The 20,442-nt window shown below is 44.5% G+C and overlaps 8 protein-coding genes across 8 annotated transcripts; 3 read left to right on the top strand and 5 right to left on the bottom strand.

Annotated features, from left to right (window-relative positions):
* The first annotated feature begins 1,182 nt into the window (after positions 1 to 1,182).
* Positions 1,183 to 2,117, top strand: LOC131289662 (RWD domain-containing protein 1). The gene has a single exon (XM_058318960.1). It carries the CDS (start codon positions 1,313 to 1,315, stop codon positions 2,030 to 2,032), a length of 720 nt encoding a protein of 239 aa, XP_058174943.1. The 5' UTR covers positions 1,183 to 1,312; the 3' UTR covers positions 2,033 to 2,117.
* Positions 2,118 to 2,124: 7 nt separating this feature from the next.
* On the bottom strand, positions 2,125 to 3,667 carry LOC131289661 (cysteine and histidine-rich domain-containing protein morgana). The gene is made up of 4 exons (XM_058318958.1): positions 3,610 to 3,667; positions 3,353 to 3,530; positions 2,515 to 3,284; positions 2,125 to 2,454 (listed from the first exon to the last, which is right to left on the bottom strand). Exons 2-4 carry the CDS (start codon positions 3,420 to 3,422, stop codon positions 2,206 to 2,208), a joined length of 1,089 nt encoding a protein of 362 aa, XP_058174941.1. The 5' UTR covers positions 3,423 to 3,530; positions 3,610 to 3,667; the 3' UTR covers positions 2,125 to 2,205.
* Positions 3,668 to 4,073: 406 nt separating this feature from the next.
* LOC131286621 (probable cytochrome P450 304a1) lies at positions 4,074 to 5,739 on the bottom strand. The gene is made up of 3 exons (XM_058315600.1): positions 5,093 to 5,739; positions 4,762 to 5,030; positions 4,074 to 4,699 (listed from the first exon to the last, which is right to left on the bottom strand). The coding sequence occupies exons 1-3, from the start codon at positions 5,737 to 5,739 to the stop codon at positions 4,074 to 4,076; spliced, it is 1,542 nt and encodes a 513-aa protein (XP_058171583.1).
* Positions 5,740 to 6,686: 947 nt separating this feature from the next.
* On the bottom strand, positions 6,687 to 8,647 carry LOC131290003 (probable cytochrome P450 304a1). Its single transcript, XM_058319379.1, has 3 exons — positions 7,995 to 8,647; positions 7,405 to 7,673; positions 6,687 to 7,312 (listed from the first exon to the last, which is right to left on the bottom strand). Exons 1-3 carry the CDS (start codon positions 8,645 to 8,647, stop codon positions 6,687 to 6,689), a joined length of 1,548 nt encoding a protein of 515 aa, XP_058175362.1.
* A 1,854-nt stretch (positions 8,648 to 10,501) lies between these two features.
* LOC131287471 (uncharacterized) lies at positions 10,502 to 12,366 on the top strand. Its single transcript, XM_058316521.1, has 3 exons — positions 10,502 to 11,426; positions 11,513 to 11,842; positions 11,928 to 12,366. Exons 1-3 carry the CDS (start codon positions 10,623 to 10,625, stop codon positions 12,291 to 12,293), a joined length of 1,500 nt encoding a protein of 499 aa, XP_058172504.1. The 5' UTR covers positions 10,502 to 10,622; the 3' UTR covers positions 12,294 to 12,366.
* Positions 12,367 to 12,642: 276 nt separating this feature from the next.
* LOC131287256 (signal peptidase complex catalytic subunit SEC11A) lies at positions 12,643 to 13,711 on the top strand. Its single transcript, XM_058316291.1, has 3 exons — positions 12,643 to 12,864; positions 12,931 to 13,187; positions 13,261 to 13,711. Exons 1-3 carry the CDS (start codon positions 12,796 to 12,798, stop codon positions 13,487 to 13,489), a joined length of 555 nt encoding a protein of 184 aa, XP_058172274.1. The 5' UTR covers positions 12,643 to 12,795; the 3' UTR covers positions 13,490 to 13,711.
* Positions 13,712 to 16,142: 2,431 nt separating this feature from the next.
* LOC131287099 (zinc finger protein 668-like) lies at positions 16,143 to 18,669 on the bottom strand. Its single transcript, XM_058316118.1, has 4 exons — positions 18,446 to 18,669; positions 17,781 to 18,372; positions 16,766 to 17,712; positions 16,143 to 16,694 (listed from the first exon to the last, which is right to left on the bottom strand). Exons 1-4 carry the CDS (start codon positions 18,606 to 18,608, stop codon positions 16,444 to 16,446), a joined length of 1,953 nt encoding a protein of 650 aa, XP_058172101.1. The 5' UTR covers positions 18,609 to 18,669; the 3' UTR covers positions 16,143 to 16,443.
* Positions 18,670 to 19,320: 651 nt separating this feature from the next.
* On the bottom strand, positions 19,321 to 20,339 carry LOC131287651 (vacuolar-sorting protein SNF8). Its single transcript, XM_058316721.1, has 3 exons — positions 19,939 to 20,339; positions 19,601 to 19,877; positions 19,321 to 19,531 (listed from the first exon to the last, which is right to left on the bottom strand). Exons 1-3 carry the CDS (start codon positions 20,276 to 20,278, stop codon positions 19,396 to 19,398), a joined length of 753 nt encoding a protein of 250 aa, XP_058172704.1. The 5' UTR covers positions 20,279 to 20,339; the 3' UTR covers positions 19,321 to 19,395.
* Between the last annotated feature and the right edge of the window lie 103 nt (positions 20,340 to 20,442).

Here is a 20,442-nt window from a genome sequence, read left to right as displayed (position 1 = left end):
GTAATACTCTCCAGAACAATCGCATCCAACTCTGCTCCATTCATACAACGGTAAATAAATTTTGGCTATTTACTGATTTACAATGTTGAAGAAAATCGTATACTGATAAAAACATCTTTGTATAGATTAGTAGAATAGACAATTTCTTTTCGAAACAACCCGGTTGACAAAAATTCAAATTTTTTGCAGCTGTCATGTAGTACCAGCAAGTTTTTCCATGGCAGTTTGCTGGGACTCTTGCTGGAACTACATAGTACCAGCAACAATTTAAATTTCTGTCAACCGGGAAGCAATACGGAGCTGCTAGCGTATGGGAAAGTGTCACTATAGGGGTGGATGGGGTAATACGCACCCCTTAAGGAAAACTATAAAATTTTCTAACAACTTGGCACTTGATTGTTGATTTTATCACTGGATAGGATTCATAAAGGTTCAAACTAGTTACCAATTCAGGAATGTTTGCTTTTTTTTGCTAAGAAAAACGTATTTTTTTCAGTTTTGAAAAAGTTCAATTTTTGATCGATCTGTATCTGGTTGAGGCAAAACGCACCTTTGCTAGGGGTAATACGCACCACAACAAAGGGGCAATACGCACCACAACAAAGGGGCAATACGCACCATAACAAAGAGGCAATACGCACCATAACAAAGAGGCAATACGCACCACAACAACGAGGCAACATCCACTGTCAAATAAAGATAGTTTGTTTACAAACCGGTGCATTTTACCCCGACATACTGGGTGCATATTGCCCCCATTCATAGTTCCCCACATTTTCAACTAAAATATGAGTAAATCTGCATACTTTCCGAAATTTTCATGAATAGTCTCAAGCACTGATTCTCAATTCAATAAATTTCGTATTCCTCGTGGGTAAATATCGGTTTTTGCACTTAATATTCCTTAGCGGAATGGTAAGTCACATTATAACAAAAACTGTCTGAGCTGAGAATCATTTTGTTTTGCGTTTATTTCGCGTTTCTGTTGATGTAGAGCTATCAAACTCACAGGGTGACCATATTTCAGGTTGATCTTGCAGGGTGACTACTTTTTACGCGTTGAAAACTCGTTTTTCAATGGAAATGGGAAAGGGTGCGTATTGCCTCAGGGGTGCGTATTACCCCAGCCACCCCTACTAGCCGATGGGAAAGTGTGCTAGTTTTTCAAAAATGTCAAATCCGTGCTGCGTGTTTTGTTGGTAAAAAAATTCTACCGAACGACCGGGATCGTGTAAACAAATGAAGAATTCGTCCTAAATTATAAATACCATCTACTCGTTAACCGCCTTGGCCAAAACTTCCCGTAAGCCCAATGGAGCGCAACCACAAAGAGGACCAATCCAACGAAATCGAGGCCTTGGATTCGATTTACTGCGGCGAACTGGAAGTGCTGGAAACAGAACCGCACAAGTTCCGATTGCCAATCGCGACCACCGAATATGATCAGGAGGTCGAAACCGAGGGCCTTTCGTGCAAGCTGCTGTTTACCTACACAGAAAAATATCCCGACACGGCGCCGCTGGTAGAAATTGAGGAACCAACCAACTTCCAGGAGAACTACGAGGAAGAACTGCTAGAGCACATTCACAAGACGATAGAGGAAAACATCGGCATAGAAATGATCTTTTCCCTGGTGTCGTCCGCCCAAGAGTGGCTCAATGTAAAATACGACGAGCTGAAACATGCGGCCGAAAATGCGAAGGAGGAAGAGAAGAAAAAACGGGAGGAGGAAGAGATGAAAAAGTTTGAAGGTACGCGAGTCTCGGTCGAAACATTTATGGCGTGGAAAACAAAGTTCGAACTTGACATGGGCATCACGGAGCGGAAGGAAAAGATTGCCGCCGAATGCCGTAAGCTAACGGGCCGAGAGCTGTTCCTGAACGACAACACGCTGAACGAGTCCGATCTCAAGTTCCTGATGGATGCCGGGGAATCGATCGAAAGTGTGCGCATCGATGAGTCGCTGTTTCAAAACATCGACGATCTTGATCTGGACTCCGATACGGACGATGAGGATTACGTACCAGAGTAGTGCGTCCCAGCGTTCTGGGGTTCTGGTATTGCTTGTTGCTTGAAAAGACTGGAAGAGCGAAATACACATTGAAAGTTGATCTTTATGAGATTTGATCCTTTCTGTTTTTATTTCATTATATAATGATCCGACATACTATGTGAAGGAATTGATCGCAAGCGTTAGAGAGAGATTTAGTCCTTAATTTCAGTAATAGTGGCCGTACGCATAGAAGGCTCCAAATCATCCAAATCTACATCGGAGTCGCTGTCTGTGCCGTTATTATTGTCTGCCTTGCTTTTGTCGTCTACTTTCTGCGAATCCTGTATCTGTTTCGCTCGGGGAAAGTCTAGCTTAGCCCATGTCCCTGGTTCAGCTTTAATCAGCGTGATTTCCACCTTTGTTCCATACATATGCACCTTGCACTGCCCGACGTCAATGACCTAGAATTAATAGGAAAGGTTAAATCTCCGAAGGTGGATAACGTTTTTAACATGCCATACCCCACGCAGCTCCATATCCACGTTGTACTCATTTCCATTCTGCTGCGGGAATACCAAACAAATTGCCAACCGGATCGGGTTGGCTCGTACGAAACTCTTAGCATAGTGGTAATTTTTGGCGTAAACGGTAACCACCACGGTCGTGGCCGTTTGGTGCCAATCCAAGCGGCACTTTACAGCCTTCGCTTCGTCCTCCTCACTGACCCACCGATGGGCGCCAGTCTCGCAGCCGGGTTGATTCATGAACGCGGTAAAATCGGACGTTTTGCGCTGACAGCAGGACCAAAATTTTAGGCCCTCGTGAAAAATGGGCACACCCGGATGATATACGCACGGTGTATCTTTCGTCTTTGTCTCCTCGTAAGTACAATTGCATCCGCCGTGTTTGCAAACCGTCCCCGGTTCGATAGCGGCAAGTTCGGCTGCCGTTTTTTTCGGCACCACAGCGATTGGCATTTCGTCGATCTGCTTACGGAAAGCCGGTGCCACCCAGGGATCTATGGAAGTGAGCCCCGTTTCGAACGGTGGGCGCTCCATAGTGGGGCGGATCGGTTCTCGAATCTTCACTTCGACCGGAGCCGGCTCTTCTGTGTCCTTTGATTCATCTTTTCTTTTCTCCGGTTCCGGAGGTTTCACATTCGAGTGAAGGCCGACTGTGCAACCCTTAATATTGAGAAACTCGGTGAAATCGACACTCTTCTTGTTGCAGCACGTCCATCCTTTGTACGCATCGTGGAAAAATGGCACTCCGGGATGATAAACACAGGCGTCTGAAAGTGAGTCGGAATGAAACAACTACAGAATTCATGCTCACATCAATCGCCACGCCGCTTAATACCTTCGATATTCTTTTGTGGATCAAAGTTTTGACCACATCCACGGTTGTAACAGGACACCAACGTTGTCATGATTACTAGACCGAGGTCCTCGCTCTTTGACAAACTCCAATTTTATCCAAATATGGAAGTGAAGCAGGTAAGGGTCAAATTATGGTGAACAGCGGATTGCTTATTATCCTGCCGAAGGGGTGTAATATATTAAACGATATCCGCTTAGTTTAACCGAACGTTCGAGAAACACCGAGAACCAACAAACCTGCAATCCTTCCGACTTTTTTCCGATGGAAATCAAAATAAAGTACCGCGTTTTGATTTGACAGGTCTGGCTAACACCGTGTCTACACGGTGATGCGGCATTTCCGCAACAACCCCAATATTTTCGTCGCGACTTTCCACGACATTCCAAAAACTGGTCAAACGTGGACTGTAAATGTATTGCTCTATGTTTTCATAATAATCTCACTCTTCTAACAACCTAACTGTAGGGTTTATAAACAAATACATTTTATTTTGAATCGTTTTTTGACGTAAAGCAGGGCACTGTCAAACAAAGGCACCCACGCTAATAATGTGCAAGAGTGTGCAAGAGGCTTAATATTTTAGAAATGTCATAGCAGTACAATTTAAAACAAAATAAAGGTGTGTTGCGATATTTGCAGACGCGAATTCGTAAAAATTAAGCACGGTACGATTAGGTCTTCGATATCATTTCTCACACCATTACCGCGGTACAAACTTTATCCAAAAATCGTCCGGGCTAGTGACAAACGCTGTACGCCGTTTCGATAAATCAGGCAACTGATCCGATGCGCGCTGTTGCAGATCGAAGTTTTGCACGATCGTGGTCAGGACAAGGAACATCGTATTGCGAGCATACGTTTCACCAGCGCACAGTCGCTTCCCAGCGCCAAAAGGTATCGAACGATCTTTGGAGAGTGCAATCTTTCCGTCGTCGTCCAGGAATCGCTCTGGCCGGAACGTTTCCGGGTCCCCCCACGCTTCCGGTTGATTGTTGACCCTATCCAAGCTGGTCAGGATCAGGGTGTTCTCGGGTATTGCGTACCCTTGAAGGGTGGCATTTTGCATCGTTCGGTGCACAATTCCAGACGGTACCAGCGTATCGATGCGTAATCCTTCTCGAAGGGTGGCCTCCGTGTAGGGCATGTTAATCCGATCGTCTAGCGTTGGCAGACGGCCAGTACCAACGCAGTCGTCGATCTCCTGCTGGATGCGCCTGGCAACGTTCGGCTGTAGCAGCAGACGCTCCATCAGCATAGAAAGCTGAACTGCTGCACCGGAAACGGCGGGCAGGTAGAAATCGGCCATTCCAGCTACAAGCTGATCAACTGGAAGAAGCGAAAAAGTTAGTCAAGCCACAAATTCAAACGCTCTTGATAGGAGCACTTACATTGGAATGTGAAAATGTCGTCCTGTGGAACATGTCTTTGCATCTCACGGAGGTAGAGGTCGACGAAGTTTCGGGGATTACCGGAATCGAATGTGTTTTGCTGCCTCTTTACGATGATTTCCATTAACTGAGCCAACCCGAGCATTCCTTCTCGAATTTTTCTATATTTTATCGTGAAAGGATACACATGCCTTAACCAAGGAAAGTAACTGAATATGGTGCCGTAATCATCACCATTTCGTAAAAATAGCAAACCCTTTCGACTAGCCCTAGAGAAAGGAACATAATTAAAAAAAGGATCCGTATTCAACGTTCGTCTGTTCATACTTACTTTACTAGCGCTTCAGCTTTCGATCGGTGGTAACGCTCACCGACAAATATTTGAAGTAATGCGTTCGCCAGCACGACGAAGAATACATCCGGACATTTTACGGAACCATCCCGCATGTAATCACGTTCATATTCAAACTGCGGTCCCTTTTTAAGTACATTCACCAGTTCCTGTAACTCATACCCTACCTCCAGCTCGTACTGCTCCGATCGTTTGCCGAATCCGTAATCCCGCAAGTAGCGTAGGAAAAACCAGCGCTGGTCTCGCCACTCGGGGCCATCGGTGAAAAATACGCCTCGCCGTTTAAAATGCTTTTCGCGCATCAGCGCGAGAAAGAGATTCGGCCGCCCATCGAACTCGCGGCGCGTTAGCACCTCCCGTGCCACCGCGAGATCGTTTATGACGAGCGTCGGTACACCGGCCAGCGAGAGGCCGAGGACTTTTGTGCGGTAGAATCTGGCCAGTCGGTAGGCAGCTCGGTGCAAATGACGGTAGTTGATCAGCAGAAGTAACCCATAGTCCTCGAGCAACGGTATCCTAGGTGGACCGGGAGGATAGTTGGGTGGCCGTTTGATGTTGTGCAGGTAGAATCGGTACAGAAGTAACGCCAGCAATGCCAACCAAAGCAAGACACTAACTGCGGTCATGTTTTGAACAGAATGGATGGTACGTACTGGCTTATAAAGCAGAAAGGAGCACCCCCATTTTTATCGAGATTTTTATCGAAAATCAAATCGAAATGCATTCGCTTGTCGATCACGCGATGAACTTGGATCGATTGCAGTTGAGTTTGACTATAAATACATGCGATTTCTCAGAGTGAGGTCATATTTGATTCGCTTTTTTCATTTATAAAAATCAAATATTTGCATCCCTCAACGATCACCCTCAACCCAGTCTACCGGATTTGAAGGATTGAAACTAACTTTTGCTCTATAGTCTATGGTTAACATTTTTTGTTATACTTTGCTTTCTCAACTAACTGCGAATAAGATGAATTAAAGTTGTTTACATTATTTAGCCTTTTCAAATGAATTATTATGAATGATAAGCTTTTCTCATAAAATTCCAAGATGGAATGAGCAAGTCAGCTTTACCTGCTACTTAAACGAAGCAATTACCCTGCGTCATACATGATGGGAAACGATCGTAGGGATCGAGGCGCATGCAAACCCTGATTGACTTTTGATCCGCTTGGCAGCAGCCTTTGCAGGAGGACCAAAGTGAAGGCGCACATCACTCGTAGAGTATGTTTGTTGTGATGAATATATTGTCCGGTACCGAACCGGTTTGTTAATTTGCTATAACGATGTGTTCAGGGCAGCTATTTGCGATAAGCAAAGTGTAACGGCCCTCGTTCCCTTTTTACACCCAGGAACTACTTTCCTTTTCAAGCGGTTCGGAAGTAGTAGCTACGAAGCTGTTTTCTTTACATATATTGAAGTCCAATTCTTTAGTTTCGTTTATGTTAAAATATATTTTCAGTTCTACATCCAAAAAGTTATACTTACGGCAATTGTTAATTTTGGATTACAAGGTACATTGGTTATAGCGGTTATCGTTATCATTTTCGACACATATGTTCCCAACCTTCTTATCGCGGCTCAAATCGCAGCCAAAAATCTTTCGGCGATACGATGACCCCGGTTATGCGATCGGTAAGATCGGGCAACCGATCCGACGGTGGCTGCCGTATGTTGAAGTTCTGCATCAGAGCCGACAGTGCTAGGAACATGATGTTCCGTGCGAATGTTTCACCGGCGCACAGGCGCTTGCCGGCACCGAATGGCAGCGAAGCGTCCTTCGCCAGACTGAGCTTTCCATTGGAATCGAGAAAACGGTCCGGTCGGAAGCACTCCGGATCACCCCAATATTCTTTCTGGTTGTGCATCGCGTCCATACCGATCAGCACAAATGTGTCTTTTGGTAAGTCGTACCCCCGCAGCTTGGTGTCCTCTTGCACGCGATGTGCAATCCCCGACGGTACCAGTGTATCGATGCGCAGGCTCTCCCGTAGGGTAGCTTCGGTGAACGGCAACTGGATGCGATCGTCCAGTGTCGGCAATCGGCCATGACCAACAACGTCGTCGATTTCCTGCTGCATCCGCTTTATCACGTGCGGATTGTGCAACAGCCGCTCGAAGAGCAGCGCCAATTGTGTCGTTGCGCCCGATATGGCGGGGAAAAAGAAGTCAACCACTCCAAGCACAAGCTGATCAACTAAGGGACAAAATAGGTAAATCCACACACACACGAAAGAGAAAACGCATTCTTTGAGTGCAACGGCTTTTAGGGGGAAACACTTTTCTTACTCTGGAAGGTGAAGCTCTGTTCCTGCGGGGTACACTTTTCCATTTCTCTAAAGTACAGATCCAGGAAGCAGCGTACATGGTTCGGGTCGAACGTATGGAGGTACTTTTCGATGATCGACTGTATAAAATCATTGATGCGGAGGCTAGCATCACGCAACGTTTTGTACTTGCGCGAGAATGGATAGACATGCCGTAGCCACGGATAGAAGCTTATCAACGTACCGTAGTCGTCGCCATTTCTTTGGAAAAGCATTGCATTGGATCCAGTCCTGTTGGTATCGTGGAAATAGTTGAAGATACAATTAGTTTCCTTCAAAGAAACTCCTGTCCATTGATTGCAAATTAAAAACTACATCACCCTGGCCAACTTAAAAAACCATCACTTGAACAATTCTGTGGAGATCGGCTTTTGTATGGTACGAAACGTTCGTTTTAAACTTTAAGCTGACTGCTTTGATGAAGAAAATAGTAAGTTTAAACTAAGTGAATCAATGCTGGCATTGATAGTAACCTAGACACAGGTTCTTTGGGTTTACACTCCTCACGATTTAGCGCTTGCTTACTTCTAGAGAGCTATCCGGTAAACTTACTCAAGCAATGGACCGCATTCCTCCCGCGGAAACCGTTCGCCACAAACAATCTGCAGGAAGGAGTTCGCAAATGAAGCAAACAGCACATTCGGACACTTCACATAACCATCTTTCATGATCGTTTTCTCGTGCTCGTACTTTGGCCCATACTTGAGCATATCGATCAGGCCCAACAGTTCACTGTTCACTTCGGCCTCGTGTTCCGGAAACCGTCGACCAAATCCGAAATCACGCAGATAGCGCAGGATGAACCATCGTTGTTCCTTCCAGGCCGGGCCGTCGGTAAAGAATATGCCCCGCAGGTTAAACTGTTTGTCGCGCAGACGCGCCAGATACAGATCGGGCCGACCGTCGAACTCCTTGCGGTTCAACACTTCGCGGGCCACACTTAGATCGTTTACCACGACCGACGGGAAGTCTCTGAGCGAAATTCCCAGGATTTTGGTACGATAGAAATCACCCAGACTGATGGCCGCCTTGTGCAGATGTTGACCGTTAATCAACAGCATCCAACCGTAGTCGCCCAGGAACGGAATACTGTATGCTGGACCGGGTGGGAAATTATTCGGCTTCTTACCGGTCGACCGAAACCACCGGTAGAGCAGCAGTGCGATTACGATGCTCCAGAGGAGCATACTGGTTGGGACGAGCATCTTGCCCTCAACTGAACCTGTTTGGCCGTTGTCGAACAGTTTTTATAACCAATGACGGGACTGAGGTGGGGATGATAAGAATACGGAAGGCACGACGCAATCCGCCGCGGTTTGCTTCTGTTCCTGTAACCGTTTCAGTAATCAAAGTACAAGCGTCTCTTCTTTGCGTGTGTCCATTATCAAAATGCGAGTTAGTGGTCAATCTGTGTGATGGTGAACTTTATTTCCAAACGTTTTCCTTCACTTAATTATGTTAGCAAACGAATGTAATAAAAATTTTATGTGCATGCATATTTGATTGTGGTTGGCCCGGATCGTTTGAATTAACGCGCAGCTTGCGTCGCAGTTAAGATTTAAATTAACCTCCATGCCATTAAAATTGCGTTCCTTTTGCGAGAATTCGCAAAAAACATCCTTAGTAACACGGCTGACATGCTGGACACGGCTGGTTGCAACCTCAAAGCTATATAATAGGACAAGCTCTCAAGTGCAAAACAACAAACAATGTACCGACCAATAGGAGTATACAAATCACTACCCTAAGAGTATAGATAACAAATCAAAGCATATACCTAGTGCTTGAGTATTTCGATTTGTAAATCTAACATCGTTTGAACAAGATACAGATGCATCTTGAACATACTTCAAGCGGAATGTTGAAACAATATCAAAATGTGCCAAGGTTCACTCAACCTTTTGGACTCCAACTTAATAGGACGAGTTCTAACTTACTGGAATTTCAATGTACCTACAGCAAAATACATTTGAAAAGTCATTTGTCGTTTCGATGTAGCTAATCAATTATTGCTCGGATCAGAATCCATCTCAGTCGCTGAAACGATTTTCACGAAATCCGCGTCACCGAAGCATTGGCTGTTGTTTTCCTTACACGATATCTTGAATTCCCAATGTTAATACCCGAAAGTATGTCTCTAAAATCTCATATACTAGATGTCACTGAAAGTCATCACGATCAAGAAGAAACTTCAGAACATTTTTAAATTTTCTTTGCTATGAGGATCTTCTATATTTCCTTCCCCCACAATTATAAGTTATTGCGAGTCTCGTGCATGAATCTTTGATTATCTTTGTGTGATGATCGTCTTCGGCCACTCCCGTCCAGTTACATCACGTTGTTCTTTGCATATCTGCAATTTGGACGGAAAAACACTTTTTTCTAACTACATTCCAAATTTGGGAGAGCAGTAATTGAATCAGTTGCTTCTTTTGGTCATGTACAGGTAGTAGTATAATTGGAAATATTTTTTAAATTGATTTTAAAAAAATGACACACCCCGTGATGATTTTATAAAAAAAAAAACAACCTATCACTCAACTATTTTTGAAAACTAACAAAAATCCTCGAGTGAGGGTGTATTCACGTAATTACGAGTCGATTATAGCGAGTCATGAAACCAACACAATAACCGACGACGAAAGTATTTTCCCGATCATGTGCGTTCAACATAATGTTTACGAAAATGTGTTATTCCAGTTATTTTTATATTGATTTCATCGCAATACATTTGGTAATGGTACATTTGCTCGAAAAATTGGCTAGTCATGCCAAATAGGTTTTTCTATCGCAGTTTAAGGTTGTGTGAATTATGAAAATAATTCGGTAAATGGCGTGCTGCTTTGGTATTGATGGCAGGCTTGACCTTCATTTTAATCTAGCAGATTTTTTATGTTATGTAAAGATTTAAGACAGGAATTTCGTACCCTGCGAAGACTCCGGACATCTGTTATACTTACATCCTGCTTATTTATGTCCTTTTTTGCTTTATTGAGGGCAAAAGGTTAACTCACTATAACTTTTTTCTACTTTCTTTTTTTTTATTTGTAGCAGACAACTCTGTAATCAATTTGGAGCAATACCCCGCTGGACCAAGTTTGTTTACCGCCCAAACTAATCATCTTATCAAAATTGACTGCCTTTGTGATTCGTCCGCTCAGATTGATACGCAATCACAGGATGGATGCCAGCTCGCTGGAGCGGGCGACGGATTTGATAAAGTGCTGCAAAGTACCAAGGCTTTGCAACAGCGTCGAAGAAGCACCACTGGAGCGTGCTACGTTCGGCCAGTTCATACACGTGCTAGAGGCCACCCTACCGACAGTGTTTGACATACTCGCCGCACATGGTGCCGAGCTGACCGGTTATGACGAGTACAACGCGGACCACAACGTAGAGTTCAAATCGTGGCTAGCTCTCGTTATAGTCGAGCAGTACGCGGACGATCCGGCGGGGCTTCGAGCGGATTATCAAACGGAAGCGGTGGTGCTGCAAAAACGCATCGCACAATTTTTCCATGGCCACGAACTGGAGCATCTGCTGACCGGCAAGGGGAGTGATACGGTTTTACGTTTTCTGTACGGACACTATCAGCGTGTGCTTGCGCCAGACCAGTGGAAGTATCACCCGGCTGACGTTGGAGGCTTCGTACGCCTGGTGGAGTTCCTGTACGGGCCGCTACCGCTTTGCCAGCATGCCCCAGAGCTGGATGACGATACTGCAGCATACATTCTGTCGGTCGGAATCACACTGGTCGAGTTTTTCGAGCCCTCCTATCGATTGATGGGTTTGCGGCTATTTTGCGTACTACTCGGATCACGCAATAAGGATGTGATGAAGCGCACCAACATCCATCGGGTGGTCTATAGCAATGCGATGAAGCTGACGGTGAAACTGGAACATGAGCCGTTTATCGAAGTACTTTGGAGGTGCATTTATCAGTACGTAGAGCTGGAAGAGATTGACCGAAAAGATTACACTCAGGTATGCCTCAAAAGCTGGGAGCTAATGACCCCTGGAAGAAGTTGGTTATGAATGTTTAAATTAACTGTCATTGTTTTTTTAATCAGTGGAACACCGTTGATGACATTATGGATACACTTTTGCAACAGCTCATGTTCGCATCAAAGTTGCGCACATCTCAGATCTACCTGCTATACCTTATCAAGCTGCTTGCGCTTGATCTGCCCAATTACATGATCGACGAGCTAGACGAAATACAGTCAATTAACCAAAAATGCCATCTGTATGAGCCAGTGTGTGAGCAGCTCCGCCAAGAATGCCTCGGTGGGTTCCGCAATCGGCGGTACTATCGGTGGACGAAACGGATCATCGAGATGCTCCCGCACGAGGCAGCCAAGTGCCAAGGGCTATCTCGGGAGAACGGTAAATATTGTCATGTACGTTTAATACTCTATATGTTTGAAGAAATTAAACAGAGATAGGATTAAATTTTGACCCACCGTTTCGTTCGGATTCTTCCAGGGGGTGAATCTACTCTTCGTACTGAGTACGTTCCCGGTTGAACCGGAAGCACTCCAGCCCCATGTGAAAACTCAGACAACACTGACCGAGTTTATGAATGTCTTTAAACAGTACGAGAAGCAACAGAACAAAGCCTTAGAGAAGCCCTCGAGCGCAACGTGTGATTTGATTTACAACATCAAAGGGTTGCTTTCCATCAGTAGGTCGATGCTCCTGTTCCTGGCGTCGTTAGCGCCGACCTATTTTCCCGCGCATCCCCAGTTGGCTGTGTTGGGGCAACAGCTGAGCGATGATTGTGACGATTGTGACTCAATCATGTACGACTGTATGCAAAATTTAGTGCAAAAATTGACCATTGATAATTAAAATAATTTTTCTTGGTTGTACCGGAAAACATAGCTAAATTAGGCGCCAATGATAATTTTATATATAAGTATAATCCCAAAGTTTAGCGTAGTAAAGTTCTATTTTATACGGTTTTCGCAATATATAAGAAGTTTTAATAAAATTAACTAAAAACATAAGTTGAGTACAAATATGCATCAACGTTCGATACATGCTTCAGTGTTGAATTCGCCAACGTGTCGATGCAAAGATTTTGTCCAAACGCACATTTCTCAATCCGGTAGTATAAACCGGTCTTCTTCGATAGATGCCGGCAACGAACGAGTTGTCAGTTGATAGTGAACCACGTATGTATTGTCGTAGACGTCATTTGACGTCCATAAAATCCTTGTACGCTGGGATTTGGGTTGCCGTGGCTCTTTACCGCGTTCACAGAAAACACCAGGCACGGAATTCGACAGCGTTCCGAGTGGCAGGATTCCGGTAGCAAGTATTCCGTTGGTATTTGGGAAACGATCTCACGATGGGCTTAATGGACAGTCTCGGTCTCAGCGGTCTCGCTGGTGGCGTCCAGCGAATGGACAAGCGACAGGTGAGTGGGAAAGCTTTGTAGGTGCCTGTGCGTGGCGTTGATAAAAGTGTTTTCCTCTTTGTTCAGTTTCTGTTCCAAATGCTCAGCTTTGGGATGATCGTTTCATCCGCACTAATGATCTGGAAGGGACTGATGGTCGTCACTGGCAGCGAATCCCCGATTGTCGTTGTGCTTAGCGGTAGCATGGAACCGGCTTTCCATCGTGGCGACTTGCTGTTCCTCACGAACCAGGACGAACCTGTCCGCGTCGGAGAGATCGTTGTGTTCAAAATAGAAGGACGGGACATTCCGATCGTCCATCGAGTGATTAAACTGCACGAAAAGTATGCTAACATTGCTTCGTACTCTACCGTTCATGTGGAAAAGTGTAACATGCCTCTTTCAACACGCTTTCAGGAGCAACGGTACGGTAAAATTCCTCACGAAAGGTGACAACAACTCGGTCGACGATCGAGGTCTGTACGCGCCGGGGCAGCTTTGGTTGACCAAGAAGGACATTGTAGGTCGAGCGAGAGGTTTCCTCCCGTACGTCGGCATGATAACGATCTACATGAACGAGTATCCTAAGCTAAAGTATGGAATATTGGGACTGCTAGCGTTATACGTATTGGTGCACAGAGAATAGGAAAATGTCGTTTGTGAGTTGAAATCGTCACAGCATTTCGCAGCGCCTCTCTTCAAAGCATTCAGTTTTGTTAACACGTTGCAATCGCCCAATGGATCCCCCTAGGCAGCCGATTCTGTTTGGAAGAATTCGGCAGGCAACCATCTGGTATCTCACAAGAAACGCATAAATAGGGTGATGAAAAAAATAATGCATAAATAAAACACTACTTAAATAATTCCTTTCGCGTTTCCAACATTGTGCAGAAGCGTTTTTTTTATTGTTCAACGAGCAATCTTATTCTATTTATGATGATCAACTTGGCAACATATTTGTTGGCAAAACACAACAAATATAGTTAAACAAATGTTAGTAAACATCAAATTTCTACCATAGTAATTAGTATACTAACTGTATCCGTCATCCTGGTGACAGTTCCCATCTGTTTTTATATTTTGATTTGTACTGTGTAAACAACATCGCTCTTCAATTGGTGGCGTAATTTGTTTACAGTCTATTGCGTCATTTTCCTGTGCCCGGCGTTTTGTTTCATCGCGTCGCGTGTCTCATCGTAAAATGGCTCCTGTAGGTTATTCCTGTGTCCTTTTCGTGATTATGTGCCTGCGGGCCGGAATAGTGGCCGATAATGTGATTGACCCTAGCTGGTTAAAACCTGGCGCCCTGGATCGTTGGGAGCAAAAGCAGCGGCTTCTGCAACAGGATAAAGTATCGTGCGAGGCTGAAGTGCGACCGACGGTAGAATGCAACTGTCCCCCACCACCACCATCGCCCCCGGAAGCTGTTAAGAACCCCACTGGACCATCGGAAATCACTGAAGACCATAAGCTGGTCCTGCATTTCTATCGCAAGCTGGTGAAAACAATGTTTGAACGCGGTGCCCTCCAACTGGAACCAAATGGTGCGTTCTACGACAGCATCCTAACACTGAAGGTAACCAACATTCAGCTGGACAAGCTACTGAAAGAGACGAGCACACCCCGGGAGATCGATGCAACGCTGTCGGAAATACTGGAGCAATCGAATAACATAAGGAGGAAGATCACGCTGAACGAATCGCGATGCGAACGTTTGTATAGTTTCTTGGTAGAGTTTGGTGAATCGAGAATTCTGCACACCATCCAGCCAATCGTACTGCTGCTGCTAGGGTGCGTCCTTGTGCGCACAATTTCCCGCTACATCAGGATGCATCCGTTCATCGTGTTTCTGCTGCTCATTTTTAGCGTCACCGTAATAAACAAGTGGCAGGAGTGCAACGAAAATCTGGCCAAAAAATCACTAGGAAGCTTAGACAAAGAGTCGACCTCTTGGCTCGGAACACTGTTCATGTTTGGCCGCAGCGGCGGTGACTCAACGGGGCAATCGACGCTTCCCATCTGCGATCCCCTGCAGGTGCTGGTGGAGACAACGGTATCGGTGCAGGCGGTCTACTTTAACGCCATGTTCAAGCAATTGCTCAATGCATTCGAAGAGCATACACAGAACGCTCGGTTTTGGGAGAAAATCGTTATCGCAGGGCTACTGCTAGGGATATTCTACGTAATATTGACCACTTTACTTCAGGTGGGCGTCGCAAGTGGTTTCCGGATGGTTGGCAACGTTGTTACAGCGGGTTTCCATCGACCAAGACATGCTACTATCGGTGACCACGCTGCAAACGAGACCCCGCAACAACTTCCCACCATTAACGTGAATATTCAAATCCGTGATGTGGACGTCGGTGGACAATCGCGTCGCGAGATTCTGCGAACCGAAAGCCAACGCATTGAAATCGTGTCCGAGGAGGAATCTACTCTTCCTCAACCAGCTGAAAGGTCAGAACTTTTGGCGCTCGAAGACAAAGGAAAAGAAACGACCGAAGTGAAAGAATTAGAATGCCCCAAAAAAACGTCCACTGCCGAATCGAGCGACGAAAAGAAAGTAAAAGTGACACAGAGCTAGCTAACGATAAGAAATCTGAAAAAAAACAAAATACGCTTATTTCTAAACTATTCCACGCTGGACCGGGGTCCAGAAACGTAACGCTTGATTTCCAAGACACACCAAACGAAATAGTTAGGTTTTTTTTATTCTCTTCTGTAAAAAGTGTTTCATTATGTATCTGTGTGTAATAAAGTGACGTCATAAATAAAATATTCTTTGATAAAATTTCTTTTTCTTTTGTCTAATAATACAATGTACCATATGCAGTGTCGGGGTCTTATTATTTTAGGAATGATCCCTGAGTATTTTTTGTTTCTGTAGGTTATTTTTCACACCAAATCTCATCTAAATTATGGAAATTTGAAAATCTTCGCCTTCGGGTTGGTTGAGTCAGATGTGGTTTGATATCATAATTAATATTTTCTTGAATGCAAAATTGATTAATTGTTGAAGTCGCATCACCACGCACCTATTAAATTTGTGGGAAAACTCGTCTCTTCTCTTCAATTCAATTATTGTATTGCAGCTTTGTATCGATGAACAGTCAATCTGCATGTAGTTTAACTCCGCGTCGTAAGGTTTTGAATGGTTTCTTACAACGTTGAAGAGTAAATACAAAACAGGAGCAAATCAGTTTGAAGAAAATGGTATCACTTGGAACAATGCGTTTTTCGTACAGAATTCAATTGATCTGTGTTGATTTACTCATCTACAATGTCCCTTGCAAAATAATGCAAATGCAATCTATGTAAATGTGAAAGGTTTCCCGTCACTTTAATGTGGTGCAAAACAATTGGATCAACGAAAATAAAAACCAAAAAAACACGAAAAGACCCACAGCACATTACTGCATATTTGGTACGTTGGTACATGTTTGCGTTTTTCATCTCGTCCTTCTATCTAATCACTAGCCTATCGTGTCGGGCAAAGCGAAAAAAAATGCTTTCCCCCGTAAGTCTTTGATGATACACTCTATCTCAAACTTATTCTACAGCGATAACTTTTTCACGTAGCAAAAATCGGCAACTCGTCTTCTACTTTTGCCTTTCGGCGCTGGTGGGCGAAAGCGAAACGGAACCGGAATCGGTCGGGAGCTTGGAGTTTGCGCCCGCTATAAAGGTTGTATTGGTTAGGTGTATGTAGTGTGGATTAATTATCCGAAATTGCTGTTCATCGTTGCAGAACGATATGATTGCCGGAAACATTGGCAACTGGGTATCGAACAGCAGCGGCCCGGAAGATGGAGCTACGTCCACGGGAGTATTTGATACATTGGAGGGTATTTCTGGGAACGGAAAGAAAATGTATGTTAACACCGATACAAACAAATAACATGCGTTTAAAAAATCCCTTTACCTTGATGGAGTAAACTTTTGGAAATCAACTCTGGAGTAGACGTTTTAGCACTAAAATCACAACCTATGTCGGTCTGATTCCAATTGAATTTCTGTGGCTCATTCGAGTCCGGGTCGTTGGAGCCGATTTGCTCCAACGGATCGGGAATGCTTAATTTTGACTCATCTGACGGTAGACATTTGAAAATGTCTTCCATTTCGTCTGTCAGCGGCTGCAGCAGATCATCCTTAGAAACTAGATTGAGATCAATGTTTGAGCTTTCGCTGACATAAGGCAGCGATTCTTCCTTTAGCACATCCGGCAATGGGATCATCATCCTGGTAGTGCGCTTTTTCGACTTCCCACTTTTAGGTGCCTTATCAGACTGGCTCGCAGCTTCAGTAGACGTTGGAACCTTTTTCGGAACCGCATCCGTCGGCCTTTTCTTCGTCATAAACTTCGGCACACTGTCGAGCTTCTCGCCTGTCCGGTGGTCGACTTTGTGGCGGCGTCGAATGTGCTTGAGCCAGTTGGGAAAGTTGGTAAAGTCCCGGGTGCAGTACTTACACTTGAACGGTCGAAGTCCCGAGTGGATGTTGCTGTGTTGTCGCAGCTTGGAACTACTGAGAAAGCCTTTGTTACATTCGGTACACACGTACGGCCGTTCGTTGGTGTGCACCGCCGAGTGTACTTTCAGGCACCGTTCCGTTTTGTAGCACTTGTCACACACTTCGCAGCGAAACGGACGTTCCTCGGAATGGTGGTGCAGATGGCGCTGAAGCTGAGCCTTCTCGCAGAATGCCTTATCGCACTGATCGCATTGGAACGGCCGGTTGCCATTGTGCGTCTTGTGGTGCTGGATAAGGTTAATCTTCTGCACGAATGCTCGGCCACACTCTTGGCAGGAAAATTTGGGACTTTCCGAATGTATCTTACGATGCGAATAGAAACCTCCCGCTGAGAGTGACCTGGAAAAATTACAATTCCGTGTTGAATGTGACAAAGAAACTAACGCAACGAACAGCCGAAAACTTACTTTCCACAATCGGGACACTCTACTAGTTGCTTTGGCGCCGGATGCGTTTTGCGTGTGTGTTCCTTCAGATCAGCTTGAGTTTTAAATAAAATGTTGCATTTTATACACTCGAGAGAAGGAGGTTTAGCTTCCGCAGTCTTTCCATTTCGTTCCCTGGACGGACCCGCAATGCTGGGCAAATGTGTGTTTTGATGGCGAACGAGATCGGATTTTTGATGAAAAATTTTCGCACATTCCTGACACGTGTATCGCTGGGTGTCACTATTTCTGTGCCGATAGCAGTGCAGATGGTACGCCCTGTATTGCTCGATCCGCTTATCGCACACGGGGCAAGCATATATTGGATCTTGATGGTAGTTGGAGCGAAAGTGCACGTCATACGTGGCACGTGAGGTGAACACTTTGCTGCAGTTGCAACATTTTATTGCAATTTTGCTGCCCTTCTTGTTATCTCCCGCAGTGATGTTGATTGCGGATCCTGTTGGTATAATTTCCCCGTCCTCCAACGCTCGTCCCAATGGTACACCGTTGCTATCGAAATACTTGGTTGGGGAGGGATTTTGTGGTTCCATAATCAACTTCAAATCACGGCCTGTGGTAACGAAAAGAGTTGTTAGCAAAATATGTTGTAGTTGAGCTTGGCTTTACCGTAGGATAAAACATACCATCTTGCTTCTTCTTCTTTGTGTGTCCGGTAGTCGGAATACACTTACTGCTGCCCTTATCGCTATCGGCCGCATTGGTGGGTACTTGAGAGCTTTCTTTAGACGCACCAGCCAATGTTTTTATCGTTCGATTCTCTACCACCGGCTGAATGTCACTTTCCATATTGCTTCTTTCAGCTACAGGCGGCCGGCAAGAATTGCGCCACTCCAGCAAAACAGATAATCAAAACAAACAAATCGCAGAAACCACTCGTAAACAACACACAACAAAGATAGGTTAGGATTCTTGGGGGATGGATTATTCGGTTGAAATTTGATTGTTGCTCGCTATCTATGTTATTTTTCATCGACGCTGTGATTCAGATTTACGATAAAACTTGTTTGCAAAGAAAAAAGTACACAAATCACAATAATTTAAAGAATTTTTTGAGGAACACAAATCAAAACAACCAACACGGAGGCGGCCATTTTTGTTTCTCAAGGTAGCAAAGGTAGCTATACTTCCATGGTGAGCTACATAAACGATAGCAGCACACAAAGTGTGTACACACCTTTGCGTATGTTTAGAAAATACTTTCAAACACTACAAATATTCCGAACAAGGCTACAGCCCTTTCGAACAGGTTTTTAACACCTCAAAATATCGGGGAAAGCGAAAATATAAAGAAATTTTATTTTTTCGGAGATACGAATGACCGAAGAGGTCAAAGTCTCTAAAAAACAAAAAACTGCGAATTTAAATTGAAAAACTTCGTCCTGAAATTAAATTTCAAATATGGCCTTTATTAAATTTTGTTGAGCTACTTCACTTACGCGATTCACTCGGCTCGAATATATAGTAAAGCGTGACATTGTTTTAAGCCTGGTCGATCTCTCTCTAAGTTAAATGATTTAATTTAAATATTCACCCGGAAAGGAAACATATGATTGCACGGAAAGCTTTCAATCAGTCACGACTTGGTTGCCAATCTTCCAGAGAACAAACTTGGAAACCAATACGATTTTTCCTGCCCTTGATCGTCCAGCCACGCCATTCCTTCGCCGAGTACTTTTTCGACAGCTTGCTGAGCCCTTATTTCGGTCCATCTGAAAAAGAAAATGCTATTTTAGAGCAGTGTTCCTTTAAATCATCCAAAACTCGTATCTTCATCATACCCCAGATCTTTCACCAATGACGCCACCGTCACAAATCCTTGACCTTGGTTTGAGGCTGCCGTTAACACTGCTGTTTCCTGGAGGCTCAGTTCACCCGGAATTGACTGTACCATATGACGCGATTTTCCAACCGAATAAACCGTAAATCCGTTGCCAAATATTTTGAGTTTCTTCGTTGCTATTAGGATGTCTTCGTTCGTGATCTCCTGGTGAATTTGACTTTTACCACGTGCAGCAACAAGCCGATTTCTGAGTTCTTCCAAATCCATCAAACCTCCTTAAAAAGCAAACGAAAGTGAGCAGATTGTCTCTCTACAAGAATCGAAAACAGGACGCACCTGTAATGTGATTGTGGGCCAGGCATACTTCCACCACCTGTACGCTTAGCTCGTAGTAGAAATCACCCATGCCAAGAACGCTCCAGAAACCTTTCCCCGACGATAGTGGATCGACGCCGATTGCGGCACACATTTCTTGAAACTGGCGTCGGAAGCTAGGATTCTTTTTGATTTCATTCCTATGTTTGCTAGCGAATTCTTCTAGATTTTCCTTTAGCGCCTCCATCTGCTTGACCATCTGTTCAAATTGCGACTCTTGCAGTTCGGTCCCTTTGTCCTTGTATTTTTCGGCCTCCAGCCGCTGTTTTTGGATAGCTCCGACTCCAGCACGCCGTCTCATTTTGTATGTGTTTAGAAAACTACAATTTACTCAATTGCAACTCAATTGCAACAACAGTAGAACCGAGAGTGGTGAAAATTTGTTTTGTTTTAATTTTGTTCCAATGACAGCTCTCCAGCTGATTTAATCCAAGGTAAATGCAATATTCAGTTCAATGGTAAACA

Source organism: Anopheles ziemanni, chromosome 3 (genome assembly GCF_943734765.1).
Source record: "Anopheles ziemanni chromosome 3, idAnoZiCoDA_A2_x.2, whole genome shotgun sequence".
NCBI lineage: Eukaryota > Metazoa > Arthropoda > Insecta > Diptera > Culicidae > Anopheles > Anopheles ziemanni.
This window is presented reverse-complemented; position numbering and strand designations above follow the sequence as displayed.